We start from the raw sequence: 20,933 nt of genomic DNA, 5'->3' as shown, positions 1-20,933 counted from the left end.
CACTCACCCTTTCATCCAATAAATGTTTACTGAGCATCTAGGCACTGGGGATAAAGGAGCAAAGAAGACAGACTGAAACGCTGACCTCACAAAATTGACTTCTCTTAGGGTATAGTACAATTAACTATCAATATAACAAGAAAATTAGTGATGTTGGAAGGCAATTAGTACGATAGAAAATTAGTACTACAGAAAATATATTTGATTAGGATGTCCAAGGAAGGACTCCTTAAGAAGTAGCACTGGATAAAGCTTAAGAACTATGTTGGCCAGGTGGACAGCTGGAAGGAAAGCGATTCTGGCAAAAGTCACAAGACAGTGTAAGTGTCCTGAGGTAGGGGCGAGCTTGGCAATAGCAAGGAGATGTGGCTGGAACTGGAGGAGCAAGTGAGAAGCAGAGATTAATAGGAATGAGGAAGAGACTGGGCTATATCAGTGACCCATGGGACACTGAAGATTCTCCCTGTAACACTGAGTAAGATGGGAAGCCACTGGAGAGTTTTCAATGGCTAAGTGACAAAATGTGATCTACATTTTGAAAACATTACTCTGTTATCAAGTATTGAAAATATACCCCCTAGAGATAAGGCCTTTGTAAACTATAGCTAATTTGGTACATGCCCATTTACTATGTATTAATCTATGATTAATTTGTGCTACACAGAACAGCAGAGCTGCAACACGGACCACATGGCCTGCAAAGTCAAAAATATTTACTTGAAGGCACTCAATAAACATTGATAGGATGAATTCATGAAAAAGTAACAATAAAGAGATGGTGGGCATTTCAGAAATTTTTCAGAATTCTAACATTAAAAAAATTCATTCCTTCTTTAATTTTATGATAAAACATGAAAATATATTTTCCTGTATTTTATGTTTAGGATAAATTTTAAGGAGTTCAATGTGTTTTTTGAGTGGAACATGCTTTAGGCATGCGCCCTTATTAAATGCCTACTGAGTAAAATTCAGCAACAGCAAATAAATCTGATAATTATGTCTCATTGTCCTGTAGTCACTATCCTATCAGGGTTTCATTGACATCCATGACCAAGAAACTCTTTCCAACCCACTCTCTAAAAGCCTGTCATTACTTATTTTGCTGACACATCAGTTCACATTTGTAAGAAGAATAAATCTGAAGTATGTAACAAAAGTGACACAGCTTGGCTTTGGTCAGGCTTTGTGAGTGTAGGTTAGCATTCTTGCAACATGATCACATTCACATGAATGGCAAGATTCCCATGGCAAGAGTCTCCATTTATGCAGTAAGTTATGAGTTCAAGTACCATAGATACATGGTTTACGTGCTGTGTTCATTCTTGTTTCAGAAAGAATGGATCTAAAGAATAAGAAAATACTTACACAGTTGGTTGAATTGTTTCTCTGACTTTTCTATATGCTAGTAAGGATGCAGATCCTACTGTCTGTATAATTAAAGAAACAAACAAACAAAGCTGCAGGCTTCCACATGAGGATAACTGCTTAGGGGTGGGTATTGGAGTGAGTGCATGGGGTTATAGCATATGGAAAAAAATCAAATTTGGCCACAATTGAAGTTCCATCCCTCTTTGCACTATGAAATGTCCTGTGGCTCAGAGCCCACCATATAGAAACAGTTTCATCCTCAGACTGGAGAATAAGCAAATTGCACATAGAATAAATTCACATTTAGGCAATCATCCTAATTTTGTGTGTGTCAGTATGATCAGCATTATATTTCAGTTTTGGAATGAAGGAGAATGAGAATTAGCAAGTGATAAAGAGCTCAAAACTTTCAGAAGGTGCAAAGCAGAGAAAGGACCCCAGTGATTTAGGGGAAAAAAGTGACACTAAAGTGTATTACTACAAAAAAAAAAAACTTCTGTAATAAACAGTAGTTGGAACCGTTTTCATTAATTGTGCATCTAAGAAAATAAAGATCATCTGATTTCTTTAAACAGAAATGAAACCAAAAGGAAGAAATTCCGAGGTAGTGTCTGAAAATCACAGGACAAAGCCACTCTGTAACACAGGGTATTCAGGAATTTGGGGAAGTAGTTTTGCACGTGGTGTTGTCCTTATGAACTTTAAGATTCATTAAAAAAAATCACATGACTAAGTTGTGTTTCAAGTTGGAGACACCCATCAGAACTTTATTTCCTTTGGCCCCTCTGCCATCAATGCCATTATATGTGTCATCAGAGTTTTTGTCTTCACTCCAATTGGGTTTGTATTCAATAGGCCCAAATAAAAAAGTCTTTTCATCTTGAGAAATCATGGCAAAAGTTAAAGACAGTCATTTGAAAACGCTTCACGAACATAGCACACATGAATTCACACCAAGACAAAGGAATATGATCAAACAAATGTAAATTAAATAGTGATTATGAGGCCAATAATCTAAATACTTGCTATGTACTGCTCTAGAGACAAAATCATATTCAAAGTAGTTGGTATATAGCTTACAGTACAGAAATCATAGAACCAGCAAAGAAAGCTTTGACGACCTTCTAATACTTGAACAACTATTTCCCTTTGTAGATGAAAAAAAAAAAAAAACCGAGTCCTTGTCAAACTGAGTACCATATAAAGGAATCACAGGTGATGGTTGAGTTGACAGTAAAATTAACAGTCTCTTGGTTCCAAGCTGGTTCACAAAACTCAACCTCAATTTTAATCAAGTCATAATAGTGTAGTTTGCATCGTTACTCCAGGAAAGTTACATTTTTTTTCAGGTCATGGCTTTACATCACCATCATAGCAAATGCTATTTGAGATCCATGAAGTGAGCAGTACATTGCCATATTCATTTAAGCATGATAATGGAAAACAGGAATCCATCACCATGTGGAAAATATATGAAGTGCTTATGGTTTATTTTCAACTCATGCAAATATATAATAAGTTTTCCAGTCTATATTAAAGATGTCGCTTCTTAACAACCAACAAAGGAGCAGTGTGAATATCCTGTACAGAATTATAACTATGAGAATTCTAAAAACAAGCTATTTTAGTGATTACATGCTCACCTGCTTACAGGAGAAATGTGTAGAAGAGTGAGTTAAATCAGTGAAGACAGCTTGTAAGTGTAAGATGCAGCTTTCCTGGACTATGGGCATTTGTAGGCTGCTCTCATATGCTATAAAAACCTTGGGTGCAGAGGGTGAGGGTACTGCAGGAGGTTTTCCTATGCTTTCAGCCTCAGAGCCAACAACTAACATCAAGACAAGCCTCACTATAAATTTTTCCATACCCCGAGATACAGAATTTCTGGGAAATTAAAGAAACTGTAGTTGTGTCCGTTGAAGAGAAGATCAGAATGTGGATGCTCTTCCTTGTGTCCAGACAAGGAAGGCAAAACCCTCGTGTCTACATGGAAACGTGCACAAAACCCATTCTGTTGGAAATATATGGCTTTTCTCAATCAGCCCTATATTTCTCACTGTTGGCATTATTTTACCCTCATGACACTGACATGGAAGTACCAAAAATGAGCTCCAGAAATGGGGCATTCTTAACACAAATATCTTAGATACAAATGCCACCTGGAAACTACAATAGTGAAATGTTTTATTTCACCCAAAAGTCTTTTTCTTCTAGGGGGAAAAAAAAGCAAGCCTCATTTTGAGCTCAGTGCAAAGATTTATAGAAATACCCTTTTGGGACACCAGAGTGATGATCTTTTAGAATACTTAAATAAATATTTTGCTACTGTTTTTAATCATGTCTAGAATAATAACTTCTTTCTTTCTGAAAAGACCTATATTGCCTAGGCAAAAATATTTCTTGTTTAAAGAGATGTTTAAAAAATCAGCAAATAGATTTTATTAATATTTCTTCTTAATGATTAAGTCAAGAATGTATCTTCAAAATTCTGTGAGTTAACACATGGACCAAATGGCTGTGATACTGCTTTATAATTAACTGCTTATAAAATGAGATACTTATCATTCCATGAACAACAGAAGTATAAGTATTGCTTAAGTAGAGCTACATATCTGAGATTAAAGGGTTTTGTTTATAATGGTTTTATAAAGGCACATTTCTTTATAATGCAGATCATGTAGGAAGTAGGGTCTTTCACATTCTAATTCTCCCTATAACTTGCTGGCTTTGCTAGATTGACCAACACAACATGGGCCTCTGGAACATACTCTGCCTCCAAACATACTCTGCCTCCAAACCTATCACTAAAATGGAAATTTATATTTTAATGAAAAGTGAGAATGTTTTAATCTTGAGGAACATGTAAACATTTAGGCATGGAAGTATTTCTAAACTGAGGCCATGTGTACAGCCAGAGAGAGTACGTTGCTGGTTGAATCCTGCCTTGGGAGACTGTTTGCTGAGGGGCAGGGCCAAGAAGACAAAGAGCAACAGGAAGCAGAGGCCCACCTGTATTCTCCAAAAGTTCCATCATCTTCTTTCATCGGCTGAATTTCAGGATCTGCATGAGCATCTTCCTTTTCTTTAACTGAAAATTTAGAAATAGCATCATTATCCATTGAACTTGTACTTCATTATCAAAGTTATACAGCAGAGGAAAATAATTCTCTCCACAAGTAGATGTTATACAACCATAAAAACAGAAATATTATGTAGTTGTGCATGTAATTGATACATTTGTCATTGCTGTGGGAACCTAATAAAATGAACATTTGTTAACACATAAGGTGACTTTAGTAAGTTTCCAAGATTTTTCCCCCATTTCACCCATCTGTTTATTATCTATATTCATGCTAACAAATTGTTTTCGTAAGTCTATTTTTTATGCAGTTTTTTTCTTATAACCAGAAGGTAAATGGTCACGTAAAGAAAATATAAATTTGATCTGGGGTTGTGGTTCAGCAGTAGAGCACTCGCCTAGCACATGCAAGGCCCTGGGTTCCATCCTCAGCACCACATAAAATAAATAAATAAAATAAAGATATTGTGTCCAATATAACTAAAAAGTAAATATTTTAAAAAATATATAAATTTGATGGACCTACTAAATTGAGTGAACTATCAGCCTAATAGAGAAAGCAATGTCACATATCACAACATCAAAACTGGGTCTATGCATTACTTCCTTTGGAAAGCTTCATGCACTGGTCCTCTATCCCACCACTTGGTTTTTAGGTACTGCTTCAGTATTGGGAACTTTTGTGGATCCTAAGAGAGTAAACTTACATTATCAGAGAACAGACTGATTTGCTCTTCCAAATGCCCTATGCCTTTGACAGTAGTTAGAATGTCATTATATAAAAAGGGATTAAAAAAATTGAACAGAAAAATCCAAATTTCTGTATCTAGGGAAATATACTATTGCAATCTACACAATTCTTTTTAGTTTAATGAATAATTATAAAGTAATTTCAGTATTTTTTTCTTACCTGGATATTTACCACCCTTGTTTCTTCTGATGAAGCAAACAATCAGCAAAATTAAGATAAGGAGCGCAACAGCACACATTAGACCTATGAACCAGCCCTGAGTCGCGATATCCACTTGCCGGCTTGCCATCGCTGGAAAACAAATCAATGGTATTGGTTGGAATTGGGTAAGGGGCAGAGAACTGTGGTGGCTTCTTGTAATAAAAAACAGCCACCTTAATATACAAGCTTTTATACATTTCCCATGTGGCCCCAAATTGGAACCTGTCAATTATTGATCAGGAATTATATAATTACCTAACTTTGTAAAATATTCATCATTTAAATAATTTAAGAAATATGAATGCTAATAACATTAAATGGTATCAAACCCTGTTAAACACTGTGTTCACAGTTATGTAAACTATATATTCTCATAGAAACATATTCCCAAGCTAATTAAAAATTTATTGTTTATAGGATAAATTATAATATTGATACAATGAAAGGAATATAAAACTGAACTTTAAACAGAACAGAATGTATACATCTAATGGAGTATTTTTCCTTCAAAGGAAACCACTTTTGGAGCCTAAAGTGCCATTGCAATGTTACTGCTGTTTTTCAGAGCTTTGGCAATCTGTCTAATAAGAAGATGATTCACGTGAGAAGTCTGTCACAACCCTATTTTATATAACACCTCAATTCCAAATGGAAATTTCTATAATATTGAATCTACTCAGATGATCAATATTTGTTATTTCTTAGTTTCTATCAAAAAGACTTTAAAATATATTTTGATCAGTGGAGTTATTAGAATAAATGACCAGTTTGAAGAGAAAATACTCATTCACATGTATATGTTTTCTTTACCTCTTCATCTATTCTGTTTGAGTAAATAAATGTGAGGCCCCTTATTCAACCAGTCATTTCTTAACAAAACTTCTAAGAAAACCACAGGAAAATGACCACTTCTGGTGCTATTCAAAAGTGTTAATTATATGGGACCAAGTGCAGCATCAATGGCTATTCAGACACACCCATGCGGATTTGTTTAAATAAATTTTCATGAATACTTTGTTACAGGTCTTGATTTTTTCTCATTTGACCATAAATAAGCAGGGTAAAACATTTTCTTCTTTGACTTCATAAACATGCCTATATTATGCTTTCACTTTGATTGAATTTCTTCTGTCAACATTTCTTGTAGTTGGGTTAGATGTGTATGATCTCTGGAGAAATAAGCATGGCTACATGTATCCCGGGTTCTTCTATGTATTGAAAAGAAAGCATCTCATTGCCCCCTTTTCTCCATAGAATGTAAGGGAGAAAATAATATGATAAAAATCAAGTGTGAACAGTAATGTAAAAAATGTCTGAAAATATGTTCAAGAAATAAAATGAGCAGTGGAAACATGGTATCTGGAATAAAATCAAAGGCCAATGGCTTTCCATGCCTCATTAGTTAGAGGGGTTTTGAGCTGTACCATAAGCAGACAAAATTGAAGAGTGAGTATAGGCAGTTTCCCTCTCCAACACACATCCCTGAGTCATGATGGTGAGGGTGAAGATAATGGTAATAATAATGACAGCTAACACTTTTGTAGGCTTACCATATGCTAGGCACTGTGCTGAGGACATATTTAATCTCTACAACAATCCTATGAGGTAAGCATTAGGAATAAACCATGCCCAAAGAGGTAAAGAGCTTGCCCAAGAGCTGGAGATGGACACATGTTTGTCTGGCTCTGGTGAGATGCTACTAGCTAGTACACTAGCAGCTGCTACAGTGCATTCCTAAGCATAGTCTAGACATCAAATCTACAAATATCTGAACACAGAATAAAATACTGAGATAGGTAAAAATGTTTGAAAAGTTAATCATTACATTCTCTTTGCAATATAGTTCTGTCAATTTGCCAAAGGTCTTTGTGTGCTTCTTATTCTAAACTGAATCCAAAACCAAGAAGCATAGTCTCTTGAGCATTTGACTTAAGTTAGGAATCTGGTTCTAGTATGCTTAATGATTTATTTCCTTGTCCTAAACAATTTCAACATTGACCTTTTCATCTATTTACATGCAATTGATAATGAACAAATGCAACAAGATATTCAAATACTAGCACAGAATCTGTCTTATAAAGATGGTGACTGTTAAAAAAAATGGAATGTCAGGCTAGAAGCTTGCTACTACACAACTGTGCAAAAACTGGATGTGTTTTCTTGACAATTGGAAAACAAACATCCACACTGATTCTGAATTTTTGCCTCTCTTTTAAAGAAAAAAAGTATTAAATATATCCCTATCTCATTATTTAAGATTAATCAGGCACAATAAGCTAACAGGTACATGTACACACACACACACACACACACACACACACAGTGCACCAGAAGTTGACACAAAACAGATATTCTGCAAGTAGAAATAACTTCTATTGATTTCCCATCTGAACTTGGGATATGAAGCCCAGGATGACAGGATGAGGCTCCCAACCTCCTTAGGACACTCCAAATCATCTTATCTGTAACATAAAAACTCAGGCCATAACCAAGATTGTGAAGATCATAAACACACACACACACACACACACACACACACACACACGTATGAACAGACATATAAATGAAGCCTATGGGTCTTTTCCTTCTAGAATATGAGTTTCAATGAGTGGGAATGGGGTGAAGACTAAAAGAGAGTTTTCACATTTTCCAAAGTTTTTACAATAAAATTTTATACAGGTATTACTGAGTAATCCATAAAGTGACAAAGTTACACAAATAAAGACTATTCAAATATAAGGGCTGGGGATGTAGCTCAGTGGAAAAGTGAACCTGGGTCAAGTCCTAAGTATCAAAGAAATAAATAATAAAAATAAAATGAGGTAGAGGAACAGAATTTTTTTGTTGTTGTTGTTGCCTAGAAGTTAATTCTAACAACTGTCCTCCCCTCTCAGACTGAAGAGCTGTGGATAATCTGTGCATGGTGGTAGGAGGTCTCTGAGGAAGGTGCCCCTGAGTACTCATGGTCACCAAATAAGCTCAGAAGACAGAGAGTGACAGAAATGGCACTTTGTTCTACATTACTGAGAAAGAATCCACTATGTTTAAAAATGTTCTGTTCATTTTACAATAGAGATTTTTATAAACAGAAAGGGAAAAAATAATCTTGACAAAAGGTTGGAGGCAGCTGACAAAAAAGCTGTTAGGCACAGTAAGAATAAATTTTAGTCTTAGAAATGTCAGAGAAGTGACTTTAACTGAGGGACAGAGGTGAGAAGGGAAAGAGAAGTGGGTGGTGTTAATGAGCGGTCACACCCGGTCACACAGGTGGGCTGGTGTTAATGAAACATCCTGCCAGGAACAAAGGGGAGAAGCACAGCCTCAGGTGCTGCCTGTAGTCTTGTTTGATTCATTTTTTTAAAAAAATGCCTTAAAAATCCAGACTTTTGCCAGACATGGTGGCATATGCCTGTAATCACCTTGAGAAACGGAAGCAGGAGGATCATGAGTTCAAAGCCAGCCTCAGCATCTTAGCGGGGCCCTAAGTAAGTCAGTTAGACCCTGTCTCTAAATAAAATACAAAAAGTGGCTGGGGATGTGGCTCAGTGGTTAAGTGTCCCTGGGTTCATTCCTCAGCTCATACAAAAAATCCAGCACACACAAAAAATCTGTAAAAGGCAGAGATGGTGTCACATTAAGAGGATTTATGAAACAACTAGGTTGAATCTAGGTTCCCACAAATTAGTAAAACTCATAGAAGGAAGCAGTTCATGAATTCAGAAAATTTTTTAAAAAAAGCCAAAAAAGTCAAAAGGTATGTTTTTACACCAAGGTATGATTTCACCATTGCCTCTTGCATGGGCAGGGAAGGAGCAAGAGCAGGAGAGGACAAGGACTGGTGTCAACCTGCAGGGCTAAGGAGGAAGCACCAAAAACTGGGAGGAGAGGTAGAGGCATTCCAGAAGCAGACAGTGTTTGCTCCTAGGAGTAACAGGTGTGTGCAGTGGGTGGTACTGGTGAAGGAAACTGACCAAATTATATTGGTTTATTGTGTTCATGTTTGAATCTATAACAGCAAATCCCACCATTATAATCACCAATAGTTTATTTATTTATTTATTTTAAGAAGGAGTAACAGGTTAACTAAGGTCACTAGAGTTTTCCATACTCATTCTATTTAACAGTTACATCTAGATGGAAAAAGTGACGGTAACTGGCTGTGGCCTTGTCCTGTCTCTCATCACTGGCATGAAAGAATGGCACATCTGTCACAATCACTCATCTTGAGCTTCCTGGCAATTGCCACTGGGTTTTGTTTTATTTTGGTTTCGTCTTATAAAAGAACAGAAAATGCTACAACTTGATTTTGAGGGTGAATCTAACACATCTGCAAGTCAAGAACACACGAAGCCTTTAGGTCCAGAACAGCAGAACAGGTACAACAAGGGCTGACTGAAGTCGTCATTTGGGATGACCCATTTCCTTGGATTATAGCCTTTGACCGTGTGTGGGGTCTGGTGAGGGCCAGATGCTGAAAGGACAGGCTTCTAATTTGGCTCTACCATGTTCCACCTATTGGTCTGGGCAGGTTCTCTGCCTCTACGTACAGACATGAGGTGTAAGTGGACAATAATAGTGCCCACCTCACAGGATTGCTGAAAGGACTGAAGGAAAAACCACTTGCCTGGTATTGAATAGGACCGACTAAATGCTGGGACTACTATTCCCATTCTAGCTGTATATCTAGACTGGAGCTGCCAAAATTTTCAAATTAAAATTTATTATTAATAATAATAAACAAACACCTTGTAAAATGAACTATGATTGGTTAGCTATGCCCTATTAAGTTTAATATAGGGGTTCTCTGGAACTATGTATATAAATGGATATGAAGATACAAGGAGCAGAATAATAGGGAAAAATATTTAACATTTATTCTAGCATCTGGATGTTTTTAAAATACCACTTGATAAGTTTTTGAATATTATCCTTTGGTTTTTAAATTTTGTAACAAATATGGTTATATATTTCTTAAATTACAAGAAATTATTTTAAAAATCATCATGCTTTGTTAATTAAATACACAACAAAAAATCCATTTTGCTTATGGGTTCTGCAAGGATATGCAATATTTCCTCAAGAATGCGTGAAGTGACTAAACATAAGATGAATGTATGAGCCACAAAATGAAAACATACCATACAACCCTTATTTAAATTTAAGTAAGCAGGGATTGCTTTCCATCTTGAAAACAAATATGAATATTCATACATTTTACATGAGCATTTCTTTTTACTTTATAAATGTTACTTTCTTGTGTATTTTGATAATGTTCACATAACTAAAACATAAGGAAGTCAAACATGTTGTGACAAAAATGTAATATATGAAGTATAAAATTTCTTGTTCCTTACAAACTTAATAATATTTATATCAGTCATCTAATCAAATTGCAGTATTCTGCTGGGTTGAGATCCATTTTTTGATATAAGAATTGTGACTCTCTTACAAATTATTTCAATTTTAACAGCATTTAAAAAATTTCAGGTTAACTTTGAGGGAAATTTTATACATATACATTATATAAAAATTGAATTATCAAAATAATGTAAGTGAAAATCATATTTAAGTCTTTTTTTTTGTTAATAGTTTTTGGCAATAATGTGGCTGAAGGATAATTTGCTCAATTGTGTAGTTCATTTGATATGAAGAGCCAAAGACAATTAAAAACCAAAACTCTCAACCCAACAGGGCCCCACAGAAAGGCATTCGTGGCCCTACCCACAACACAGGTCCGCCAGTTCCGGTCTCTAACTAGAGCGCCACCTCTGAGCGAGAGCCAGAACTGGTGTGGTGTGTGCCTCACCTGGGCCTGTCTCAAACACATCCTCTGAACTCACAAAACCAGAGTCCCCCACAGCAACAACTCGAACTTTGTATGCTGTTCCTGGCATTAGACCCTTTAACCCAAAGAAGGTCCGAGAACCATTTACAATTTCTTTTCTCCATTCTTCTTTGCCTATGGAAATTTTGCAAAAAACAACAAATTTGAACATTTTAAGGGTCCAGAAGTCATATAATGCTTCAAGAAAGGAAAATCTTTACATGCTAAAGATAAAATCTAGGATGCTTAGAGTTATCATTTTAGATTATTATAAATCTGATCATGTTAAATGAATGAATAGAAGACCTACATGAAATTATCCTCAAAAATTTCCTGGATACCTTGTTTGCATATTAATTGCATATATTTCCATTGTGTTAATTCTTCTTTTTAATACAAAGAGAGCTTCCTTATCTGCTTTTTGCCTCATGAAACTGTTGAGCTTCTCTAGAAATGTTTATAAAAAGAACTGTTACACATTAAATAGGTTAAATGAACTATGGGAGGGATTAATTTTCAAAGTTCACAAGATGAATTTCTCAGTAAACTAAATGCCTTCAAATTTGTCCAATTTATAGACTCAACATTTCCCAAGTATTGATTTTTCTGAGAGGATAGTTATTTCTTAAAATATTTATTTGTATGATAAAAGCTTAACAGAAAGTTGGACTAAGTTCAAAATTTTGTCCAAATATTCATTGACCATCTAGCTTATTATTATGCAGAGCACAATGAATTAAGCATTTTAATAAACTGGGTTTAATCAACTGGGCTTTAATAAACTGTTGAATATGAAAGTCACCATCCCCCAGTAGATGTGGCCAGGATGGAAACAGAATGCCAATTTGGGAATATATCCAAACATTAAGACAAAGTTTTAATTTTCTGCAATTTCTTGTAAAATTTTGTTGGATTAGTTTGGGTAAAATGAATACTTTCAAGGCAGTTTTATTTCTGCTACATTAAGATCCAATTTGAAAAAATAAAAATGTCTTCTTTCCTACCTGTACCTACAAATTATTTGTTATTACTCTTATTTATATGTGTGACTTTGGAACCAATATTAAATACTGGTGTGAAAAACAACAGATGTAATAGTGCTCATGCCCCTTGTCATTCATGACATGATAAAAGACACTCCTCATTATGTATAAAACATATAGTCTGACAATTGGCTATTATTTTTTCAGATAACTGATTTACAGGGTCAAGTTATTTTTCAAAACAATCCATAGTAAATCCTTGGAAATGTTCTTAATCTCTTGAAAAGTATCCCCCAAATTAAAATCAGGGTAATGAAATAGTTTCTTACTGCCTGCTACACCATATTCAACATAAAAGTTCACATGCTCTGGTCCCTCATACTCCCAACTGATATTGGCACAGGTCTCAGCAGCTGCAGCAGTAAGATTGCTGATCCTGGGACTTACTGCTTGAACTAAATATACAATAGAAAAATAAAACAAACAAACAATCATATTGCAGCACCATACACACAATTTGAAAACAAGTTCAAATGCTCCAAAATTGTGCAAATAAGATTAAGTAAGAATAAATTTTAAAGTTTGGGGTTTGCTCATACCTCACTTTCATTACAGAAAAGTTTTTCGTTTGTTAAAGTATTAAGAAATAAATAATCAGAAATAATGATATGTAATATTAAAATTTATAAGTTCTAATATAAAGGTTCTGAACAATGTAAACTGTAATCCATAGATACAGTACCAGGAAATACCACAGTCCTCATTTACAGGTGGATGGATTTCACAACAACCCCAGGAACATATATCATTACAGTACATGCGAGACTTCCAGGCAAAACCCAATACTATGAGGCTATTTCTCAATTATATTTGTCAACTCAGTGCAGGTCTTTAAAGAATTTTTGAAAGAGTGAGAAAGAATGCTCCTTAGAATGTGGCTTTTGACCTGCTTTGAGGTAATGTTGGATGGTTAGAGTATGCTGGAAGAAGAGCTGCAAAAAAGTGCCAAATCTGCTCTATCAGAAGTTAAGAAAGTAGAAATAAAAGGAGTAGGAATTATTTCACTTGACATATCTTAGAAGGCAAGATGATCTTACCTGTTAACCTTTGGTTACATAGCATTTTTTCCAAAAATGTACTATAACTAACTATCTTCTTAAAAATCCAAAGTACACAGTGCATATGGTACTATCAGCTTGCTGACTAAAGGCATCTCAAGTGATTAAAAATATTATTTGAATATCCTGAGACTGACAATTCTATCAGCCCGATCTCAATATCTTAAACCAAAAATGCTAAATTTACAGAAAAGTAACTTATGTCATTAAGAATAAGATTAGTTTGTTACCTATTAATTTATTACCCATTAATGAAAGCATTAATGGCTTACTCAGACTCTAAGATTCTAAAATTTGCTATATAATTTAGAAGCTAAACACTTTTGCAGAAACAAATGTAATGAAATAGTATTTCTTAGCATCAAAACCATATGTATATTAAAGAAGTGAAATAAAAAAACTTGACCTCTGAAATAGAATTCAACAACACATGTTCCTTTTGTGCCTCTTTGTATTAATTATCAGATGCAATAACAGAGAGGAAAATTTGATTATTAAATTATGCAGTAACTAATTTTAGTTTCCTGACACCTCCTTTTAAATAAATAAACAATGATGGGAATATGATTAATCAACAGAGAGGTTCATAGGGGCATGTGTGTAAAATATCAGTGGCAAAGAACCCAGGCGAACCATTAAGTTCCATTAAAAAGTTTTAGAATCACAAAACTGGGGAGTTTAGTCTTGAAGTAATTATAGAAGATGTTCAATGAAGAACCATAGTGAAATACTTCTTAACAGAAAAGCATTTAGCTTTTAGTTTTAAAGATCCAATGTACTATTATATATAGTTAGTACTAAAGTATTGATATAGGAAATGCACATTTGGCTTATTCTTAAAGGAACCCAGATATTACAATTTCCTAAGGTTATGCTGTTTGGGTACTTTTATCGTACAGAATTCTAACTCTTATACCATTTTAAATTAAAATATAAAACACTTTAAAAAATAAAAATTGGGAGGATTGTGAAGAACTTTCATTTTCCTCCTTTTAGAGAATATCTACTCTGCATGGAAAAGGGAAATATAGAGGAGGATGAAATTTCTCGTTAGATTGAAAAAAATATCTTAAGGAAGGAAATTCAGAATTACAAAATGTGCCTGAGCAGTTTAAATCATACCATCATTTTATGTAAGCAATGTCAGATTTAGCTTTTTCTTCTTACTTAAACATTATTCTTCCTTTTAGTTGAAGATCCTGATTTTATATTGGGGACTTAATGAACTTTCAGAAACTCAATTTTTCCTTGTTCTATAATCATAAATAACTCACAATTCAAGGCAATAATACCCAATAGTAGAATCCCAACCCCCCAACTCTTTAAATTTATTTATTTGTCTGTTTATCTAGCTAGATAGCTAGCTATGGTACTGGGGATTGAACCCAAGGGATGCTTTAGCACTGAGCTATATCCCCAGCTTTTTAAAAAAAAAATTGAGACAGGGTCTCACTAAGTTGCTTAGGGCCTTGCTGACTGCTGAGTCTGACCTTGAGCTTGTGATATTCCTTCTCTCAGACTCTTGAGTACTTGGAATTATAGGCATGCAACACTGTGCCTGGCTCCAAACTCTTAATAAAGATTTCTTTTAGTTATAGTTTATTAAAATAGGGGGTGGTTTTTTTCCCTGTGAAATTTATATCCTTTTCAAATATGAAAAGTCAATGGAAAATTCAGACAGAATTCAGACAGGTTACACAGGTGGCCCTGTTGATGCACTTTCTCTGATGTACAGCTACAGCACAAAGAAGCCCAGCTCCAATTACAGTTATAGAGCAATAAATTATTACAAAACAACTAATGTTTTCAATATATACCTAATCCTGGAATAGAAGCATACATATAAAATAAAATAAGCATACATTTTCTACAATATTGTAGGAATTCTGAATTTTTACAACTTTGTCCTTTACAGTCTAAACAACAAATACAATATTATTAAGAGCACTGAAAATAGCTACAGTTCTATTCAAACTCTCTAAAATATGTCACACATTTTATAACTTACCAAGTGTCTGAATATAAGCAAATTTCTAAGGAAAGAGAAGAAATACATCCAACTTAAGCTCACAAGGGCTGAGTAATTTTGGGTCAAACTCTTATTGTTTGTGTTCTTCTTTCCTTCACTCCTATTTGTATTCATTTGTCTGCTACATGCCTGGGAAGAGCCCCTATTATAGGTCCCTCACTTGAAACCTCTACCTAGTGGCAGAGGCTCTGCTGCTGTCTTAAGAACTGAACCAATGGCCAGGCATCAAAGGCTAGAGATCTTTGGTATTGCCATAGGTGAAAGACATATTACAAACAGCTAATCAAGCACCATTCCCCCAACAAGGCTTTCTGACACAGAGAGCTATCAGACATAAAGGAGAACAACAGGCATCCACTCAGAATTGTTTCTATATTTCAGAAGGGGGAGACTTAAGCAGTTTGGTGAAGACAGGATGGAGTAACACAGTTGAGCAGAGCATGCAGGCTGACTGGAAGATCCACTTGTAAGCCATCCAGTGAGAGACAGTCCCAAACCAGTCATAGGGTGTTCTAAGCACACAGTGTTGTGTCATGTCAGTCAAGTGTACGCTGTGTCTACAAGGAGTGCAGCTAAGTCAGATGGCATCAGGAAGCTCAGCTGATCTAATCCCTCACAGGTTGTTTCACCACAGGACTAACAAACCTAAATTCTTGATAAGTGACATGGCCCCATTGGTCTGTGACAAATCCACAGTTTTGGTCCTGTCTGATCCAGCCAAAATTATATTATGAAAAGCTAAGATTAGGATTTGCACCAGGGATAAGTTGAGAAAAAAATTGGGGGGAGAATTTAATATGTGGCTTTCTACTTGTAAAAATAAATAGAAATTAATTTTAAAGCCATGATCAGTCAAGATCTTCTTCTCCTTTTGGTGGTTCCAAGCATATTTTATTTTATTTTTTTTACTCATGCTGCACTTCCCCACATTTAACATTGCAAATTAAACACATGTATAAAGTCATGCAGATGAGTTATTTTACCTTTGCCTGCACCTACATCAGGTGGAAGAATACCAGCTTCAATGAAGGGAAACAGAAATAGGACACTATATAGTTAGATGTAACACACCCATGAGCATGTATAGATACAAAAAAACACTTATAAAAAGCTAATGCATGCAAGAAGAATGAATTGTACCACATCAGGTACAGGGGACAGTACTATGTTGGTGTCCCCAAACTTACCCAGTATGCAAATCCACACATTACTTTATGTGCATTATTCATACTTGTTAGTAAGAAGGCTTATTATATTTTGCACCAAATTTTGGATAAAAATGTTAATTTCTTTTGCAATGGAATATAATCAGTTGAATAATCCTTAAGCATTTTTATACTTTGGAGACATGCAAAACCAGAAAATCTTTTACAATATTTTTGATCATTTTCAATAAATCTAAAATTTTCAGAAGGATTTTTTAAATAAGTAGAGAAATTTTTAATTCCTTTTCTATGTACTTTAGTGGAGCTATTTTGCTTTCTCTTTACCAGATAACATGCCAAAATACTAAATCCATTGCTCAAACACAAAATAAACACACTATTGAATAACTGTCTTGATTATTTACTAGAAAAACTAAATCAATATGTGGACTAGCAAATTATTTCCAGTGAATCATTATTAGAACTAGAATTGTATATATATGGGTATGTAGCATGTGTGTATATATGTATTACAGGTATGAGTACATTTGTGCATGTGTGCATATAAAGTTACATTCAGGAAAAAAACATTGCCTTGAACTTTAAACTCAGGTATGGCAAATATTGTAATTTCTTATTCCCACTCCAACATTTTAAGTTTTTTCATGTACGCTTGAAAAAGACACCAAATAGTTATTCCAATATGAACTACTGATTTCACTATATATTGGAATGAGAAATTACAAGTGTTTCTATTAATTAGGTCAAATAGATACTCTACGGTAAACAGAAAAGAGAAAGCATAAACTGAAGTTAAAGATTTTTATTCCATGATACATGGATTTTATACATACCCATCTTACCTTCATCGGTAGTTGTCATTGCTTCTTCTGTAATTTGACTTCCTGACCCTGCTGATGTTTGTGCACACAAATAAAACTTATAACGAGTGCTGAAATTTAAATTTTTTAAAGTCCAGCGTGTCTTGTTGGCAGGAATTTTTAAATCTATCAGAGGGCCTAATTCGTGGGTACTGTTAACTGTCAATAAGAAATAACAAACAAGTTCATTCCCCAATAATTGTACAGAATTACTTTTAAATAATTGTGTCAAGCAAAAATATCCATCCTGGTTTACAATGACTTTCTTAATCTACTCATTCTTTGCCTAACATAACTAAGTATAATTTTTATAGCTTTTATAATGTTATACTGTATAAAATAGTAGAGTACAATGCACATAATGAAAAATGTTTTCTTTTAGTTTATAAACTAGCAGAATTTTATGGTTGAATCATTAATAGCATGTTTTATGCTGTTTTTGCAGGTGGAGTCACCTGTGTTAAATAACCCCAAATCTTTCTTTCATCAACCTTGAGTCAAAGGAACCTCATTTTACCATTTTATATTCAGAGATAATGCCTACCTAATCTAATTACTGGACCCCTCCCCCCAATCCTACCATCAGAGATCTGTATTATTCCACTGAGTACTTAATTTTTGATATATATATATATATATATATATATATATATATTTTATTTTTGATATATATATATATATTATATATATATATATATAATTTTTATTTAAAAAGTAAGATTTGAAGTTCCTTCTAGTACTTGAAGGTACATGTATATATTCTACAGATATAAAATAAAAGCCTATATTTTAAGATAACAGTTAAATATGGTTTTTTAAACACATATTTCTTCTTTTCTTTATTCCAATAACTTACTTGGCTGAAATTTTAAGGTGTATTCAATCAAAATGCCATTTGGGTGACTTGGTGGATCCCATTCCAAAGTGAGAGAGTCCCGTGTGGGATTAACAATCTTCAAAGATGAAGGCGAACTGGGGACTTTTAATGGAAACACATAGTCAATTCAAAAGTATTAAACACTTCAATGTGTATTAAAATAACATAGTTTTTTCATGTTTACATAATAGATTTAAAGCTTTGGTTTTCAGTATCTTGTGCTTGATTCAGTTGAAAATACATTAATACAAATCTGTGCCAGGAATCTATTTATTGTCTTCTTTTTCTCTAACCATTTCCATTTAAACTCATGAAAACCATTTTTCTCTCAAAATACAAAATGACTGCCTTTATATAAACTTAAATCAAATATTTTTAAAGGACATAGTATTTACTTGATTTATAGAGGGTGTGTCACAATAAAAGCAAACTGGTTACTATGCAAAACTGACTTTACCAGACCTCTGAGGAGAAACAGCTGAATTCTGGGTCATTAAGGACTATTTTCCCCAGCAAAACCAGGTGTCACCAAACAATTGACACTCTTCCTGCTGAGCTTTGGGCCCACGCCAGCCTACCCAGGTGCAGAGCCACTCATACCCTGAGAGCTGACAGCTGCCCAGGATCTGGTGCTAATGGACAAAAGCCCAAGGCTGGCACACCCCTGGTACTGAAAAAGGCCTGATGAGTGTTAGGTTTTCTATAGCAGAGACTGTCAAATGGCCAGAGGAAACATCCTCGTCTTTTATTTACTTCCTCATGGGAATGATGGATGGTGGCACCTCTCCTTCCTGATGGCTGCTTTCCCTACAAATGCATTAATGGCACCCCCCGCCCCCCGCTGTCCTTATTCTAGCCAGAAACCAGGGAGTCTACCTAGATTTTTCTCTCTGCCTCATTTCCTCCATCTCCTGAGACACTAGTTCCTGGCAACTTCACCTCCTTAACTTCAACCATATCCATACTCTCCTCTCGTCTTCTTTCTCACTTCTCCTCCTTTGCCAGGTCTATCTATAATCATGCCTGGTATATAGTTACAAGCTTCTAAGCTCCCTCAAATAAATAAGTGGTTCTTAACTTTTGGGGATCACAAAGCGCTTTGAAAATCTGATTACATCCAGAAACTCTCTCCCTAGAAAAATATGCATACATTTTGCCTACAATTTAAGGAGGCTCAAGGAGCTTCTTATAAGCTGAAATTGTCCCCCTGAGGGATTATAGTCTACAGGCTAAGAGCCTCTGGACCAGTTTCATATTCATAGCATCCCAAACCATGCACAATGTGGGGCCTCCCTTGCTGACCTCCTTTTCTTACCACTATGACCATGCAATCTGTAGTTTCCTATAGGAGCTCTACTATTTCAGAGCTTTGTGTCAGTCACATCACTTCCTTTCTTCTTTATCCTTTAAACCTCTAATTGTTTCTTCTATGACACCTTCCCCTGAGCCATCCAAAGGACCAGTGTGGGGCCTCAGTGGTGAAAACCTTGGGTGGAAGAAGCACTGCCTCTCTAAAGGGAAGTGAGATCAAGGAAAAGCAATTGTGGGATGGGAACTCGGGACTCAGAGGCTGTTGGGCAGCTGCCACATCATGAGCCCTCAACCAGGAGCCAGGACAGCATGCATTTGAGAACTGATTTTATCAAAAAGATTAAGGTATTCACGGAAGCTATCTGGCCCCTTATTATGTCTGACTTGATGCAAAATTCAAAATAGATCAAACCTATTTTAGTGCCTTCTTGAATCTCTCTCCTTCTTAGTATATGATCCCCTCTCTGCCTCACCCACTAGGGTCCCACACTCTTCTTGCCAAATTTCTTTTTGCCTTCTCCTCCATCCACATACATTTGATTTTCCTTTGCTGCTCCCCTGCAGTGGTCCATACTTGCAGGAGCTTTGACTTTTCCTTCATTTTTCCAACTCATTTGGTCAAGACTTCCACCTTCTAATTCAGCTCAACTTCATAATAAATTATGAAAGTGCACTAAGAAAGAAGCTATAGAAGTCAACCACAACTCTTAGAAATGATTTCCTTTCTCAACATTTTTCTTAAGTATCACATTTAGATCTCATGCTTTTTGTATGTCAGGTCAGAAAGCTAATAACCCAAATAATCATCAAATAAGCAAGTTTTCAGATAGTGTAAGCAATGGAGAAAATTTTTAAATGAATGGAGAGAGCCCTTTAGGGCAGTATATTGGGTTCTGGAGCCTTCTAAAATGTCCAGAGTTATATGAAATCTTCAAATCCTTAGGCCACATAGGAGTGACTTTACCACCTTTTGTGTGTGCTGTGCTTATCTCTAGGAAAACCACATTTGGCTTCCAGAACATATTTTACTCCGAGACCCAACTGTCAGGTAAAACCTCTCAGGGCAGGCCATATGTTCCTGGATCTCAAAGGCATGCCCCCTCCATACCTCCTTCTGGAGTCGTAAAGACTCTGTCAGGACTGGCTGGGCCCTCTCCTTTCCCATTGACCACACGGACATTCAGTGTGTAGTGGCTGAAGGGCTCCAGCCCAGGCAGCATGCCATGAGTCTTGCTGCCTTGGAAGGTGAGGATCTTTTTTTCAATGTGACGTCTGTTTCTTTTGGATGAACTCTGTGCCTTCCAATAGTAAATCTGAAATGGTAAAACAAACAAAAGTCAAGGATGCACAAAGGAGGAAACAAGAT

At 35.4% G+C, this 20,933-nt stretch overlaps 1 protein-coding gene across 1 annotated transcript in view; it reads right to left on the bottom strand.

The window, feature by feature from the left end:
* Positions 1-20,933, bottom strand: part of NRCAM (neuronal cell adhesion molecule) — a 278,975-nt gene that overhangs the window by 4,277 nt on the left and 253,765 nt on the right. The window contains exons 23-29 of the mRNA XM_081286371.1: positions 20,676-20,880; positions 18,236-18,358; positions 17,362-17,538; positions 16,337-16,372; positions 11,206-11,358; positions 5,358-5,489; positions 4,378-4,456 (exon numbers count right to left, since the gene is read on the bottom strand). Coding sequence (XP_081142497.1) covers positions 4,378-4,456; positions 5,358-5,489; positions 11,206-11,358; positions 16,337-16,372; positions 17,362-17,538; positions 18,236-18,358; positions 20,676-20,880 — 905 coding nt within the window. The remainder of the gene's footprint in view (positions 1-4,377; positions 4,457-5,357; positions 5,490-11,205; positions 11,359-16,336; positions 16,373-17,361; positions 17,539-18,235; positions 18,359-20,675; positions 20,881-20,933) is intronic.

This window comes from Spermophilus citellus (assembly GCF_964194105.1).
Source record: "Spermophilus citellus genome assembly, chromosome: 3".
NCBI lineage: Eukaryota > Metazoa > Chordata > Mammalia > Rodentia > Sciuridae > Spermophilus > Spermophilus citellus.
This window is presented reverse-complemented; position numbering and strand designations above follow the sequence as displayed.